This window comes from Buceros rhinoceros, unplaced genomic scaffold, assembly GCF_000710305.1.
Source record: "Buceros rhinoceros silvestris isolate BGI_N320 unplaced genomic scaffold, ASM71030v1 scaffold5246, whole genome shotgun sequence".
Lineage (NCBI taxonomy): Eukaryota > Metazoa > Chordata > Aves > Bucerotiformes > Bucerotidae > Buceros > Buceros rhinoceros.
The window spans coordinates 9,221-25,322 of record NW_010416804.1 but is presented as its reverse complement, the minus strand read 5'-3'; the positions used below and the strand labels follow the sequence as shown (position 1 = coordinate 25,322).

At 48.8% G+C, this 16,102-nt stretch overlaps 1 protein-coding gene across 1 annotated transcript in view; it reads left to right on the top strand.

Annotated features, from left to right (window-relative positions):
• SCRIB (scribbled planar cell polarity protein) overlaps window positions 1-16,102 on the top strand; it is an 88,855-nt gene that overhangs the window by 69,102 nt on the left and 3,651 nt on the right. Inside the window, exons 34-42 of the mRNA XM_010137939.1 lie at window positions 1,086-1,193; window positions 2,551-2,598; window positions 2,830-2,995; window positions 4,754-4,922; window positions 6,442-6,531; window positions 6,831-7,019; window positions 11,534-11,673; window positions 12,067-12,104; window positions 15,649-15,700. Of these exons, the coding sequence (XP_010136241.1) occupies window positions 1,086-1,193; window positions 2,551-2,598; window positions 2,830-2,995; window positions 4,754-4,922; window positions 6,442-6,531; window positions 6,831-7,019; window positions 11,534-11,673; window positions 12,067-12,104; window positions 15,649-15,700 (1,000 nt within the window). The remainder of the gene's footprint in view (window positions 1-1,085; window positions 1,194-2,550; window positions 2,599-2,829; window positions 2,996-4,753; window positions 4,923-6,441; window positions 6,532-6,830; window positions 7,020-11,533; window positions 11,674-12,066; window positions 12,105-15,648; window positions 15,701-16,102) is intronic.

Sequence of the window (16,102 nt, the reverse complement as noted above, 5' to 3'; positions counted from 1 at the left end):
GTCTGTCTGTCCTGGGTTGCTGTGGTGCTGGTTCTTTGGTGGGTGGGCTGAGCACACCCTCCCAGTGGGGATCTGGCAGTTTAAAGATCACATGCCGTAGGCTAAGGCTGGTCCTGGTTATGCACCAGTCTGGGTGTCCTGGGCGAGAACACGTCCTCTGCACCATCAGAGTCACAGGTGGTGCATCCCGCTCATTTTTCTAACACAGATGAGCCTCACCAGCCTGCCCTGCATCTTCACTCACCCATTCAAGAAGTTCACATTGCTGAGGCTGCAGTTCCTTATTTATGAGCTCTGGCATTCCCTTCCAGAGGCATAAATCTTCCAGAACCTTTGTCTCTCAGTGTCCTGTATCTGGGAGCAAGAGCCAACACCACTTGCTGAGATGAAGTTTTATGATTTGCAAAATGTTTGTTTTTGAAAGATTCACGTTCCACGAGCTGTATGTTGATGGGAGAGAAGGTTTGGGTGTTTTGGTCTTTGCCATGACAGCAGGCTAGTATGCCTGTGGTAGAGCCCTTCACTTTTTACTGAAGCCTGTTTGACATGATGCCAAATTAGAGACTGATTTGCAGAGAAACAGCTATATACAACCCACAGAACTGGCCAAGGTTCACGTATTTTAGTCTCCTCTGATCTAATAGATCCCTTCCCATGAAGAAGGCCCCTTTAGTCAGAAATGCCAGATGAAGCCAGGGCTTATCGTTAATTTTGTAATAAACTAAATGTGGCTTGTTCAGTCCTGAGTAGGTGTCAGCCCCAGAAGCCCACTGGTTCAAGTAGGCACATGCTCGTTGAACTGGGTGGAAACCCTTAGGAACTGGGACAGCGATGTGGCCCCTTGGCCAAGAGATCAGTCACAGAATTCTGGTGTGTACCAGCAGCAGTATCGTTCCTCCACCATCCAATAAATGCAAGGGGGCTGTGCTCGATATGCTGCTGTGTACAGTGTGTGTACAGTGCACTGCTCAGGGTCCTGCCCAAGGCTGTCCCCTCTGTGTTCCACTCTTCAGGCTTCATGGGCTGAGCATCGCACTGTTTGGTTTTTTAACATCTGTGGTTATCTTCTGTCTTTGTCCCTGTAGCAAAAGCCACCTTCGCCACCCTCTCCTGACGAGATCCCCATCAATGTCAAGCAAGCGTACAAGACCTTTGCAGCAGTGCCCTTGTCACACCCTCTGCTCGAGGCCCAGGTAAGTCGTGCTGGCTGGGGGGGACGTCAAAAACTGGTACAAACAGGAGACGGAGCCTCATGGGCAAGCAGGAGCAGTGTGTGAGAACAGGGAGGTGATAGTGATTTGTTTCCTCCAAAGAAAGTGGCTGAGCAGGAGACGCTGCATTTCTGTGGATCTGTGTTCTGCCCTTTGCCTTTCACTAATTTCACTTACACCCTCCTGCTCTCTGAGCCAAATCTGGCAATGAAAATGTATCACAGGGTTGGTCACAAACCTCATCTGTGAAGTCTCAAACAAATCTATGCAGGTCCTTTGGTTCAAAAATTTCAAAATACCCTCAGAGGAAGATGTTAGATTAATCTTCACTGCACTGGTTCTGTTTAACCTTTTCAGTTCATTCATCTGTGAATATTTGTCCTGTTGAAACGGAACAGGCTGAAGCTCTGCTGCTCAAATGATTTTTGCCTGCTTCTTGGTTTTTAAGGATATACTATTAGACAAGGTATTTTTAGACATGAACTGCCACGCAGTTAAACAAGTCGGTTAGCAATCCACGCTGGTCAGACTTGCAGTTTCAGAGGTCATTTCATTCAGAATTATCTCGTCCCCGCAGGTGGGTGGATTGAGCTTTTTGGTTTTCTTCTGTGTTAGCAGCAATAATTTCTGTTTCCAGACATTTGCTTCTGAGCTGGAAGCTTCCTTTCTCTTAATGAGCTCCTTACTTATACAAAATCAAAACAAAGCTTTCTGTTCGTTTTTGGAGAGTGTTTGAATGAAGTTGAATGTCACTGCTTACTTTCTTCTTGTGGTTCCTTTTCATTTGTAATTACTTTGTAATTAAAAGCTTTCATGTTTTTAGTAACTTTTTGGTAGTTCTGGTTTTGCCCTTACTGATTTCTGGTTCCCAGATGGATTTTAGGGATCAATTTATTTTTCTTCCCCCTGTAGCTACCCTTCCAATACTCTGTTACTTATTCTGGTAATTAGGATTTCTTTCCTGATGGTGTTTCCACTTCTGAGAAGTAAATTTTGGATAGCTGTGTCTTTGATTTAAAGACAGTCTCAGCCTCCTCCATCTGAAGCTAAGCTTTCTGCTCCTCTTCTTCACCTACTGCCCCATGGTTTTCAGCTTCTGCCCTGTTAAATCTTGTCACCCTCTCTTTCTGATTACCTTCAGTTTAATGACAGTCCTTATTTCTCACAACTGCTCAGTGTAAAGTGGCGTTGTCCTGTGTTAGTTCTGGGACTGTTTCGTCAGCCAGCCCATCAGCTGATGTCCGGGACTGCTGCTGTCCCTGTGACATTGCTGACACTTGGCTGCAGTGGTGGGAGAGAACTTTCTTTTTAGAACATGCCCGTATCTCTGAATTCTTAGGAACTGCCTGGTCAGACCAGCACAGAGAATCCCAAAGCTGCCCCGGAGGTGAGTTCTGGTGGCTGGAGCTGGAAGCGGGACGGGGACTCACAGAGGATTCAGGCTTTCGGGGCTGTGAACATGGAGGCAGCATCACAGCGTGGGCACACAGGGAGGGCTGGGGAAGTGGGAGGAGGGTGTGGAGCGCGTGGTTGCGGGTGGGTGCGGGGCAGGCGTGGGGTGATGCGAGGAGGGAGCGTTGTTGGTGGCTCCGTGGGCAGTGCCGCACGGCTCTTGCAGGTGGCCACGCACAGCCCCAGTGGGCTGCACAGCCCTGAGCAGAGATCCTTCCGTGAGAGGCAGAAGTACTTTGAAATTGAGGTGAAGCAGCAGCAGATGGATAAGCCTCCGAAGCGTGTATCCTTGGTCGGAGAGGATGACCTGAAGAAAATGAAAGAGGAGGAAGGTACGTTGGAACCTGTGGCAGTTTGGCCAGTTAAATGAATCCTTTATCCATGGGAAGCATGAGAGAGCACCCACACCAGAAATCAGCCCTTCCAAAAGCCCTGGCTGGTTATTCGTAAAGCCTGGCAATAGCTTGAAGTCAGCGAATGTAAAGGAGCTTTGTGGATGCTCTGCCATTACTGTGTCAGAGTTTCTTGTGGTTGGTAAAGGCTTTAATAACATTTTTTAAAGCTGCTACAAATGATGGTGTTTCGTTTAACCTGCCCAGGCTGATATGCAGCAGCGTGGGGTTGCCCATGGCATCCTTGCAAAGTACCTGGCAGCTGAGCTTTTGTCGCTCAGTACGCTGCTCTGATTTTGCACAGGGCTTGCAACAGGGGGGAAAGGTACTGCTGAAGTTTCTGGTAACCTTGAGTACTGTGTCCAGTTTTGGCCTCTCACCTCAAGAAGGACGTTGAGGTGCTGACGTTCAGAGAAGGGCAACAAAGCTGGTGAAGGGTCTGGAGAACAAGTCTTATGAGAAGTGGCTGGGGGAACTGGCATTGTTTAAATCTGGAGACGAGGAGGCTGAGGGAAGACCTTATTACTCTCTACAACTACCTGAAGGGAGGTTGTAGTGAGGTGGAGGTCCGTCTCTTCTCCCATGTTATGAATGACAGAACGAGAGGAAATGGCCTTAAGTTGTGTCAGGGGAAATTTAGTTGGATATCAGGAAAAATTTCTTTACACAGAGGGTCATGAAGCATTGGAACAGGCTGCCCAAGGAGGTGGTGGAGTCCCCATCCCTGGGAGTGTTTAAAAGCCGTGTAGATGTGGTGCTGAGGGACATGGTTTAGGGACCCTGGCAGTGCAGGGTGAAGGGTTGGACTCAATGATCCCAAAGGTCTCTTCCAACCAGATAATTCTGTGATTCTGTGTAATATCCTCCTCCTGTTTTTAAAGGTGATGGGGAACGATGTTAAGTGGAACAAAGGGCTTCTACTAAAATCCTGTCCTGTTCCTTAAGAAAACACAGCTGGAGTTGGACTTCCGGGTTTGGGAGCTGTGACTGTTGCTTCCAAAGTTTATTACCACGGGATTTCTTTTGTAAATTATTTGGTTTTGGTTTGGTAGCTTGTCTTCTGTTTCCCCACCTTCCCTCCTATATCTTGTTCAGATGCAGTCTGTGAGTTTGTCCAGAGCATTAGAAACCCCCTCATTTCCACATAGTAGTTCAGGAATATTAATTTATTTTAAGACATGAGTAAGCTCAGAAAAGATAGAAAGGAAGGTAAGACAAAGAAATGGCAGCTTGTCATTTTGGGTTTCTTCAATGCGATGTGGCCAGAGTCATCACAGGTCCAACATAAGAAGTTACTGGGTACGTCAGGCTCTCAGTGTTGGCTAAAAGAGGGGTGTAGGAGATGTGCACTGCTGGCTCCTACCGAGCAGCTGCCAGCATCTGCCTGCCTGATGGTCCCCCAGTCAATGCCATGTGTGGAGGCCCGGCACCAGCGCTCCAGCTTTGGTCCCTGCTCTATAGAGTGTCCAGGAATGGAAGTTTAGTGAATAAGGAAGGGGGGCCTGAGGGAATGGTGTAGAATTTGTTACGTCTGAAGCGTTAGTGGAGTGGAGGAGGAACAAAGGCCTCTGGAACACAGACTTAAACCAGCACAAACTTGCAGGGATGATGAGTGTAAGGATCTGCCCAGAGGTTGTGTCCTTGTGGGGTTTTAGTGAATGCTTTGTGGTATAAGCTGAGTCTGTCTGATTTCGGCAGCTCGAAAATTGCAGCAGAAACGTACCCTTCTGTTGGAGGAAGAGGCAGAAGAGGATGAGATGGTCAAACAGGCGCCTGAGATGAGCGTGCAGTCCAGCGTCATCATTGAAGGAGTTGAGTACAAGATTGAGAGACTAAATGGAAAGAGCACCCAGGCTCCAGCAACTCGGTAAGACAAGGCTGGTAGCTCAGTACCACCCACACGTGTCAGTGGTGTCCTGGTATCAATAATTTTTGGCATAGAGCAGGTTTTTCCAGGTCTTTCTTTTCAGAAGAGCTCCTTCAGCTGTGCACTTGGGCATACAGAGATGTTGAGTTTTAGAGATAGCTGATTCAAGTAAGTCCTGGTGCTGAACCTAGGGTCTGGGGTTTTTTAGGCTCTTGTTTCCTGGTTCTCCTGGACTTGTCCTCCAGCTTGCATTATTTTTCTGATTCTTGGGCATAGAACTGGGGAACGAGAAAAGGTTTCTCAGAAGAGTTCAGATAAAAATAAAGTTGCACTAGAATAAAGGTGATGCTCTCCTGATCTGACTCTTTTCTGAGACTTTGGTGCAGACATTCTTCTCTTCCCTTTCAATGTCAGTCTTACAGTAGCTGAAAACATGTACTCTGTCGTTTTGAATCTCATTTCTCTCCATTGTTCCTGTCCAGTCTCTGTTGAGGAACTTCTCATGTTATGAGAGCCCTGAGACCTTCCACCTCCTGTGCTCTCAGGGCAGCTCTAAAGAAGGACAGCAGCCAAATGCAAACCAGCTCTTTGGTTTGATGTGACAGCCTGTTTATCCCCGGGGTTTTTTATTGGAACGTGGGAGGTTAGAGAACAGTAAGGCTGGGTCCATCAGGTGATTTCCAGTTGCATATTATTTGTGCTTGAACAAAGGTGAGGCAGTGAAATAGACTGAGTTTCTGTTTTTTGAAGTGTACTTTTGTCCTGCTAGAACAGAAACTGAAATTTAATCAAAATAAACCTGCGAGTAAAACTAAGGGCTCAGAGTCAGGATAAACTTCCTCACTGCCAAGTGAGCCACAGTGACTGTGTGCACGTTCTTAGCCTGTGGAGAACAGGCTCGTGTGCCCTCCTTTTGTTACAGATCAGTGCCTGCATGTGCACAGCTTAAAGAGTGTGGATGGTAACTGCAGCCCAGCTCTGAAGGCTGCAGTGGTTTGGTTATGAGCACGCGGCCTCAGTGTGTCAGGCAGCTGCGCAGAGTGGCCACATTGCGCATTGCTGTGCTGACCTCACTCAGGATTCATCCCTGGCCCGGATGTGCCTTCACTAACACCCAGGAAGGTCGTCTTGCATTAACATTTGCACATACCTGACATCAGCAAAGGCAAAATCTGGAAGCAGCCAGGCTGCCCATCACATGGCAGCCAGAAGGAGCCAGGCTAGAACTGTGCAAGAACTTGTCAGCACACGCAATGCTTCACATGTGAAGAGTGTGTGCACTGGTGGTTGGTTGACCTCCAAATGAAGAAACCCAGTTCTGATGCTGGAAAGCGTGAACATTTGTGAAATCCACAAGGAAATGCTTGTAGCAATGAAGGAGGAACAGTTGAGCAAAATCCTTAAGGGTTGTGTCTTCAAACTGAGTTAGTTGTTGCTTTCTGGGGCTTGGTTCTGTTCCAAACCTTCGGTGGGGATGTAGCCTGTGGCACTGTTAGCTGACGCCCTTGCTTTGCTCTAGGCCTTCTGAGGTCAACGAGAACAGCAGCTCGCAGAGGAATTCACTGGAAGAAGGGATCAAGCCTGAACAGAGAACCAACTCCATGTCTGGGTAAGTGGCTCAGCAGTGGCCTTTGCCTAGGAGCTGCCAGACGATAGAACAGATGGCTCCTCCTTCTAGCAGACAAAGAGCATAAAAGGAAGGAGAGAGGAAAACTCTGATCAGAACCAGCTTCTTCAGAGGAACTTGCTTCTGTTACATGTCCTTTCATCTGCCAAGGTGATGTACTTAGATGTGGTACTAAACAGTCAGTTGGGGTGTTGGTCATCACCTTTTATCTTGAAAAGAGGCAGGTAAGAGTTGTGGTGGACCAGGCCAGCCTACCCCTCACTGCTTCTCTCTCTGCCCAGGTTGAGTCCATTGTATCTTGGAGCAGGGGATGCAGTGGCACCTGTGCGGACAGCCAAAGCTGAACGGCGGCACCAGGAGCGACTGCGAATGCAAAGCCCTGAGCTGCTGAGTGGTCAAGAGAAGGAGCTTTCTCCAGCAGAACGTCGAGCTCTGGAGGCAGAGAAACGAGCAATGTGGCGGGCAGCACGGTGAGACAGAAGAACCTTCGCTGTCCTCTTCCTTAGGCTAGTTCAGGAAGAGGGGACCCGCTGCCTGTCATTCAGATTACATGGTATTAAAAACAGGGGACAAACAAGCCCTCCTAAGTCAGGTGTCAGGGAAGTGACGTAGTACCTCTTCAAACAGGGCAAAGCATCCGCCACTTGGCTGAGCTCATCTGCTTCTGTCAGCTACCGGAGAGGTGTCTCTTACATTTTATCTGTCGTGAAGACAGTGGAGTTTTATAAAAAGCATAACCTGAACACCAGTATGTGATGGTGAGCGTATTCCTTCCCTCTCAGCACAGAGCTTTCCACCTCCTTTGTAACGTGAAAAAAATGGGATTTATTGAGACTGCAAGGTGACGTATTCAAAATGAGAAATGGAAAGAGCATTTCGCATATCCAGCGCTGCTAGGCTGGAAAACTTGCTAAGGCCAAGCAATTAGCAAGTGGAGGGCGCTCCTGTCCACACGAGCTGTTCCCTCAGCTGGAGAAGGGTGGTTAAACATTGTTTTGGAAGAAGAACTTCCTAGCTCAGAACGTAAAACTTAAAGCTAGTCAAGGCATTTAATGGGTCATACAATTCCTTTCAAAAATTAGCCAGGCTGCTCCTACAACTAATTATCATTTTCTTCCCATAATGCTCCTGTGGGAAGCATTCAAAGGGCAATCTGAAAGAGTCATTTTTGGGGTTCGAATGAGAGATTTTAGATGAACAGGGCTGCTAGTGACTTGGCCTTGCCAGCCTGCTAGAGAGGACACTGAAGGATTACCACGAGTTGTGATACCACCTGGCCATTCCAGTGTTTGTCCTTAGACATGAATGACAATGGTGCTGTTGTCTTCTGAGGGTGAAGAAATACATAGCGGAATCCTCAGTGAGAGCTGGCCAATTATCCAGGGCTTTGAGGGTACGAGTTTTCCGCTGTTACTTGATCGTGTAGCAGATCTGCTTATGGTTTATTTAGAGCTGGTCAAATGTTCGTAGTACCAGGGCTTTTGCCCACCAAGAAAAACTTCCTTGGTACGCTCCCACTCTTTGCCTTGGACGAGTCCTTTGCCTGGTGTGCCTCAGCTGGATTTTTTTTGCTGAAGCATTGCCTTAGTTTCACTACTCTGCCCTGTCACGTCAGAAAGCTGTTCATTATATGGAGCCTTGATGTGGAAATGAATGATTTCTGTCATCTTGTGGCACGTTTGTTAGATCTTTGAGCAGCTTCTGGAGCAGGTGACCTCCCGAGGTCTCTTCCAACCAGGCTGCATAGGTGTTGCGGAGCCCAACATGTGCTTATAGACCATCCCTCGGAAAAGGCTGGCTGGGACTGAGGTGACCAGATCCAAATTTTTGCTCTGGCATCTCCTTTCTCATGATGCTGGACAGATCAAGGAGTCCTCTGTGCTGCCGACACGGGAGAGAGGACTGTGGTAGCACTCTCTGTCTCATGGGAAGGCTACAAGTGATGAATGCATTGAAAACTGACTGTCAGGAGGATGCTGTGTAAGCTCCACTGCATTGTCAGGAGGGGCCATCCTGCACAGAGCTGCTGCTCCATCTTTGTACCTAAAAAGAAAAACTTCACTGTTGTATTTGGCCCAACAAAAGTGAAGTTGTCTGTTGGGCTTCTCCTCCTGAAAATCAGCATCACTGTGCTTGGAGAGGCGGTAGAGACTGAGCTGTCATCCCTTCCCAATTAGACACGCAGGATTTCCTCTCCCTCGTGCCTCCACTGCCCACACATGCTTCCTCATGTGATGGAAAACAGGAGGTAGTGTCAGCTCCAGTTCCTCCTAAGCACTAACCTGTCCAAGGAATGCTGTCATAAGAGCTGTCAGACAACGTAGAAAGGAGAAACGTGACGTTTCCTGCACAAACCCTTGAAAACAAAGCTATTACAAGGGCATTGCTCACGCACACCTCTTGCCTCTGGACTCCGTGTTCTCCCCGGCACTTGTTGCTGTTGCCAGCAGATAAAGAAATCTGAAACGTGCTGGGGGGGCAGGATTTTTTTAAGGGTTCACAGGATTTGCTCCTGTAATGTTACTGTACCTCTGGGTTGGCCAGGATTTCACTGAAATTGCTTAGGGCCCAGTAAAACTTCTACATACGCTGTGAGAAGGGTTAATGAGTGTTGAGTATGGTGGCTTTGTCCACCGTGGGCAGGAGAGAGATCCCTACACTCCAGACCTTCAGCCTCTTCTCTTCTAAGCATGTTTTGCTCATGGAAAATGAACAAGCGAAGGGAGAGCCTTTCAGAGGTAAGAATACATGCCACAGAGGAGCTACTTGCAGCTGTCTCACTGTTCAGTTATCAGATCCAGCATTACTGTTTTTAAGTTCTGCAGACCAGGTCCTCAGCTCCACTGTGCTCCTGATACCAAGGAGCAGGTTTCTATTCAGCTCTTAGAGAAGTGCTGGCTGATTCCTTGGGTAGGGTTAAGGTCTTGCTTGCTTTGGCATTGGCAGCAGTCAGTCGGTAATAATGTGCTCCTTTTTGTAATAGGAGGGTGGACTGTTCCTGCTACCACAGATCTCCCAGGGTGATCTGGTCTTCTTAGGATGCCTTTTCTCTAGCTGCCAGAGCAGCTACAGTGACACGGTGGCAGCCAGGGCTCAGGGCATCTTTCCAGAGCCCCTCAGGCAGCACTGCATATGCCGTGTGGGAAGGAGGACATGTTGCCCCTGCACATGTTGCTGCAGCCTCACTAACCTGTATTTCTCTAAGTGCATGCCACTGATTTTATTACTTCCTTTCTAATCTTCTGTCTTCTGCTTCTTTCCAGTTCTCTGGTCTGTGTGCTGTCACTCCTGACCCCATCAGTTTGCACCTTCTTGGGCTTTCCTTTTTCTCCCCGTGTCATCTGCCAGGACATGTGATGCACCCCCTTCCCCCCAGCACACACCCCAGTGCTCTGCTGGGACAAACACACGGGGACCCACCATGCTCCATAAGTATTCTGGGCACACACAGCCACTGGCATTTGTGCCGTAGGAAGGGAGTGATTGAGAAGGTACCAGACACGTCAAGGGAGGCAGGTGTCCAGCCAGGGCCACCTGCACCTCAGCAGTTCTCCTGCCACGCACACACTGTCCTAGGGGTGCTCTCATCGCTCAGCTGCAGGTGCTCAGGCCGTGGCACACAGCCCCTCATAACGTGCTTGTCCACTTTGCTTCCCCTCTCCTTGTGGTCAAATGAAGGTGCGTGGGCAGGTACACATATGCAGATGTATGCTAAGAGACTGTCAGATGTGTGTGCTGCACGCTCACTCGTGCTCCCTCTGTCTGCTTCAGACACACACACATAAACTACACACACTTCTCTGTAACCACCTCCTGGGCCTTTGCCGTGGGGCTGCTGGGTGTCTCTAGTCCTCTCCTGGCCTGCGGGGAGGGCAGGCAATGGATGCGGAGGCTCAGAAGGCTGACGCCTCTGGGCACATCATCCCAGATTGCCCTCGGGAGGTTCCTGCTGCTTCTGCAGCAATTGGTGTGGGACAGGATCAGATACAGGAGCTGGTTCAAATTAAGGCTACACCTATCTCAGACCCGTACTTCTCCTTGCCAGGGTATGTTCCTGTATCTGTTTCTTTCTTTCCCTGCACTTATCCGCTGCGATGTTCATCACCATCATCTCCTCTTCCTCCTCCTCCTTTTCCTCCTCCTCCTCCTCCTCCTCCTCAGATCCTCAGCTCTTGAAGACAGTATTAAACAGTACGAGCAGGATCTGGCCAGGAAGCTGTACCAGTCCCGACAATGGGCTCCTGCTCCTGGGGCCAGGCCAGCTCAGATGTCTAGTCCAAGGCAGAGTCACGTCTCAAGAACCCCTGGGTCAGGAAGCCAATCCAGGTGTGCACAGCCCCCTCCCTGCCAGCTGCATGCTCAACATCTGTCTGTCTCCCCATGTCTTAACACTGTGCTCCCAGCTGTGGCGTGCTTGGGGCAGGGAGGAAATGCTAGTGGTTGCTGGTGTCCATTTCCCTGAGGTCCCACAGACTACTGGCAGTTGTCTCAGTGACAATGGGGGGGTGCGGAGGCTGTTTGGGAGAAGGGTGCAGACATTTCTGAGGGCAAAGCCCAGTTTTTCTTAGTTATTTCATAATCTTCTGATGGCTGAAGAGGGTTAAGATGCAACGCACTGAGAGCACAGAGGAGAGTAACGCCCTGAGAACTGATCCTACCCGTTTGAGCCCGGGTAGTTCCTTTCCCGGCATATATGGCTCCTCCGGAAAGGCCTGCAGCTTCTCAGTGTGTTGGTGCTTAGCTCTAGGCTCTGTTTGTTCCACACATTTGACGGCATGTGTGTTTCCAGATGATGGCAAGCCAGGCTGTCTCCTCTGCTGCTCTGGAAGTCTGTCTGCCTCAGGGAACCAAGGGTGCTTCACTGCGCCTTCCTGCACTCAGCCACTCGACTACAGTCTGGCTGCTGGGCGCAGAAGGCGGCATTATCTCGTACTGAGAAGGCAATGTCTCATGTCTTTTTCTCCCTTCCTCACTCCTGAGGCAGGATGAAATCACTTGAACAGGATGCTCTTAAAGCCCAGATGGTTATTGCCAAGTCCAAGGAGGGGAAGAAACGCAGCACGCTGGAGCAGCTGGCAGAGTCGCCTTCACCCGCTCCTACCCCATCACCAACACCACTGGAAGGTACCGCGTAGCTGTCTCTGAGGAAAATGGTTATTGCTTCTCTAGCTTCACTTGCTTGAAGACAGTCCAGTTGAAAGCAATTTCCTCCCTAGCCTAGACTGGAAGGTCTTTTGGGGTTTATGACATCTCTCAGCGTATGGGGTGGGCCTGATCTGTAGAAAATGTGAGGGAACATCTGAGGTTTGGTTCCAGGGAACCAGAGCAGGAGTAAAACCAGCATCATGAATTTTTAAAACAACAGAAGACAGGCATTTGTTCCGGGAAGGCAGTGTCCTTCCTGAGCGTCATCTTGTATCACACTGAAATGCTGCTACGCGGAAGGGGCAGATTCAGGGAAGCGTTGCCTGTAATACAGCCGATCACTGACCAATGTTTCTCTGTCATCTCTTGCAGATTGCAGTCCCCGAAACGTCACTTCACCGGGAAGGCTGGTATGACACACTTCTGCTTGCTTTTGATATCTCACCTGTAATCCTGGGATTCCCAGTTCCTCAGCTGGGGTGTGGACTGTGGATCTGGGCCATGGGATCCATGCTTAAATATTTAAGCCAGGTGTGGCTGCATGGTACAAGAACTGTGAAGAGGGCACAGTGGGTGGAACTCTGCCATTGCTAGAGGCATTCCCCCCTTTTTTTTTGCAACTACGATGTAGCATCTGTTTTCTGTTTTCCTATTTCATCCTTTTCTTGGTTCTTCATCTCTGTGAAGCCTTTCACTTCAGAGACTCTGGCCTCTTGTTTCCTCAACAGCGTAAAATCCAGAACTTCAGCTGAAATCAGCACTTTCCTTTTTCTAAGCAGCATATGAATGCAACATGGCTTTGTTGCAGAGAACTCTCATAATTAGTAACACAGACGGAGGAGTGGGAGCAACTGCACAGGGAGGGGACCTCGTTTTGCCCAAGGTCACACGAAACAGCCCACTCTGGATCGAAATCCTGATGGTGCTACAGCCACCAGGAATCCTGCTACCAGTTTTCCCATGAAAATGCATTTCCTGCCTAACCTGGTGTGCATATGCCCTTTGCTGGGGCTCATAATGTTCCCTCTGTCTTCTAAGAGGCTGTATCCAGGCTCTCCTGGCACTAACAGAGAATGACGCTCTGCTTCTGCCTTTCTCTGCACAGGTTGCTCGGCGTGCTGCTGGTTTTCCATCCATTTCTCTCCCCTTACTCTCTTCTCTGTTTCTTCTCTTTTGCTGTCCCTTCTAGTCCATGTCTGAAAAGAAGTTTGACTACCGGGAATTTGCTGCTATCCCTTCCTCCAAACCTGTTTACGAAATCCAGGTATAAGCTGCATGCCGGCCCATCTGTTAGAGTGGCTAGGGCTGGATTTGATGGTGAAGTGCACGTGAAGTGATGACCTTCAGAGCAGAGGTTGAGTGGTTTGAGCAAGTCCTCTTCAAGGGCCTTGTCCCTGTGGAGGCAATGACCAGCTGTGCCACATAACTGAGGGTTTATTGGAGACTTGAATCAAGTGGAATTGTGAAAAAGTTGATCCAGATGGTTTTAAAATTAATGACCAAAGTTTTTCAAATATAAAGCAGGTACATTTTCACCTTAATTGATCCTGAATTATTTTTAAGTGAAAGATGAGAACTAAAAGGGAAGAAAAACTATAAAAATTATTGCCAACAAATTGCAAACTGGAGCAATTGTTAATTAACTTCAGCCTGGAAGGTATCCAGCATTCTGCCCAGGAAGCAGCTGTGGTGACAGTTCTCTTGTGTTGTAACTCTGCTGTAGATGAACTGTGAAGTAATCGAGAGCAGTAAGAGAGCACCAAGTTTCGAGGGTGAGCGCCATGGTGAGGTCCTTCTCTGTCCTCATAGACCCTCACTTCATTTAAGCTGCTTTGTCGTAGAATCACGGTAGGATTGAGGTTGGAAGGGACTCTGGGCATCATCTTGTCCGACCCCTCTGCACAAGCAGGGCCACCCAGAGCCAGTTGTCCAGGGCTGTGAACTGCCTTTCTCTTAGTGTCTGGGTTAGTCAGTGACCGCTGGCCCTTGTGACAGAGGGTCTCAGCACATGCTGTACGTCTGAATTTTTTTAAGATTTTTTTTTTTTAGTCCTATATAAAGGCAGTGAAGCAGATCTCCTCAGCTGTGTTTGGTTTGTGTGTGGAGAGCAAGCAAGTACTGACACACTGGGCTTTGACTTCTGTCATGACACACAGATCCCAGGGCTGAGGAGTCACCCCCAAAACCAGGCTGATGTCAGCAGTGTTGCAATCTGACGTTATTTGTTGCAGTCAGACGTTATTTGATGCATGTTCTTGGCTCACTCCTTCCACTGGTGGTATTGCTCAGCCCTTGGCAGTCACTCATCTTTTTCTGTGAGAATCCCTTCCCCTTTGGGCATGCCCCTGTCCAGAAGAGGTAGAGGACTGGCCACTCCAGCCCCAGTGGCAGCTTGGACTGCCCGAGTTTCCCCAAGCCTCTGTGGAGGCCATAGTGCAGCACTGGCTCTTCATGCAGCTGAGAAGGTGCCTCCAAAGGAGCCTACATCTCCAAATCATCAGGCAGTTCCTCTGGACCTCTCTCAGCAGTGCTGTAATTAAGAGACCGTATTTCTTCCTGGCCATCGGCACACATCTGTGTCACTCCACTGGGATCAGCACAGTGTTCTTTCCCTGGGCTGTTCCTCAGCAGAGCATGCCGAAGTCATCGCAGCCCCCTGTGCTCTGCTCTTCGCTGTCCATGAAGAGCTTGACTTCTACCACACATTTGCTTTGTTTCTAAAGCGCTAATTGCACTGAGATCATCTCTCCTCTGTCCTGCCTCCTCCAGTTTTACTGCTTGCACAGAACAGGCAAGTTTTGATGGAAATGAGGGCTTCTTGTGCTCTCACTGCTATGAAACTTTCCTCGTGCTTTCCATACAAGCGTGTAGAGCCACCATCCTTTATCCTGCAATGAAAGAAAATTTAAGCTACTCTTCAGTGGTGCTCTTGAGCTGATCAAGAAGACCCCTAAAAGACAGACTTAGATCAGTAGTGGCCAAAACTTTTGGACATGTTTGGCATTATTACAATTGCTGAATACTGAGCTCTTCTGAACCCTTGCCCTCACATTTGTAGCTCAGAGAAGCGTTGAGCTCAGAGCAGTGTGTACGAACCTAGAACGAATAGTAGAAGTAACAAGTGCAGGCACTTTTGAAGTAAACAGAACACTTTGACCTTTCTATCCTTGAAGCACAATGTACAGCTAGATTAAATTCTCAATTTCAGCAAAGCAAGTGTGGCTTGGGGCATTTACGCCTGTCCTCAGTGTAGTGCTGATCTTCAAGCCACCTCAAGTTCATGACCATGGGGAAAGTTGTTTTCTCATGGTGGTGTCACTCTGGTCTGGTGAGCTACAGACAGCTCTGGTTGTTGGAATGGTCTTCGTTTTGTGAAGGTTTTCAAATCCGCAGGAGCTGGTGGAGTTTCACGGTAACCACCTGCCATTTCTCCAAAGCTGTCTCTGCCACTGTTGGGATGTAACTGGTTCCTACCCCATCTGAGTTCTCTGTACACACCTGAGGGTAAAGAAGAAAGTTGGTGTTGCGTGAGGAGCTAGGCCTGGGCATGGTGCAGGTGCAGAATCGGGATCCAGGACTCTCAGGAAATGTAGTTCATGTCCTTGCTCTCCTCCCATGTTTCTACTCGTTTGCTGTAGTCTTTATACTTTCTGCGTTTTGTGTCACTTCCCATCTTCTCCCTTCTCCTCACACAAAGAGGAGGAGAGCTCTGATGGGCAGAAACACCCCCTCCACCTGCAATTCAGGCAACGGGCTGCTTGACTTACCATGAATGGTGCGTGTTGTAGTTGTGTGCATTCCCTGTCGTCATGCCCCGGATGCTGCGTGGGCAGCACAGTACCAGTGCCTTTGAGGACAACAGGTTCTCCGTGGTGTGTTGTAAGGCTGGAGGTGGGGAATTACCTGGCACTAGCATTACAGATGTGGATGCTCATGTCTTCTGTTCTCTTCCAGTCACCTGATGCAGCTGATGACCTCAGATACCTAGATGACAGAAATAACTCAGGTAAGCTCATGGCCAAAGGAGTCATATTCTACTACTTGCTTCCCACCACGGTTCTAGAGGGTTCCCCTTTTCCTGCTTGTGGAATCAACCCTGACGACTTCAACTTCTTGCTGCTTGAAGCCATGTCCTATTTTGTCCATTCTAGAATGAAGCTCCAAACTCGCCACCTTCAGGTTTGGGTAGGATATTTGCATTGTGCATTAGTGATGGCTGGTTTGCTGAGAATGGTGTGTAACAAGCATGCCTGGGTTTATTCTGGTTTTGAGTTCTGGACTAAAGAGTGGAGCAGAACGTGGGTGGAAAGTGTTGGCCTCTGTCACCTGCTGTGAGTGGATAATGTCCATTGTTCAGGGTCTGCTTTGTGCCCCTTTGTCTGGAACAAAGATTCCTGGTGACTGAAAC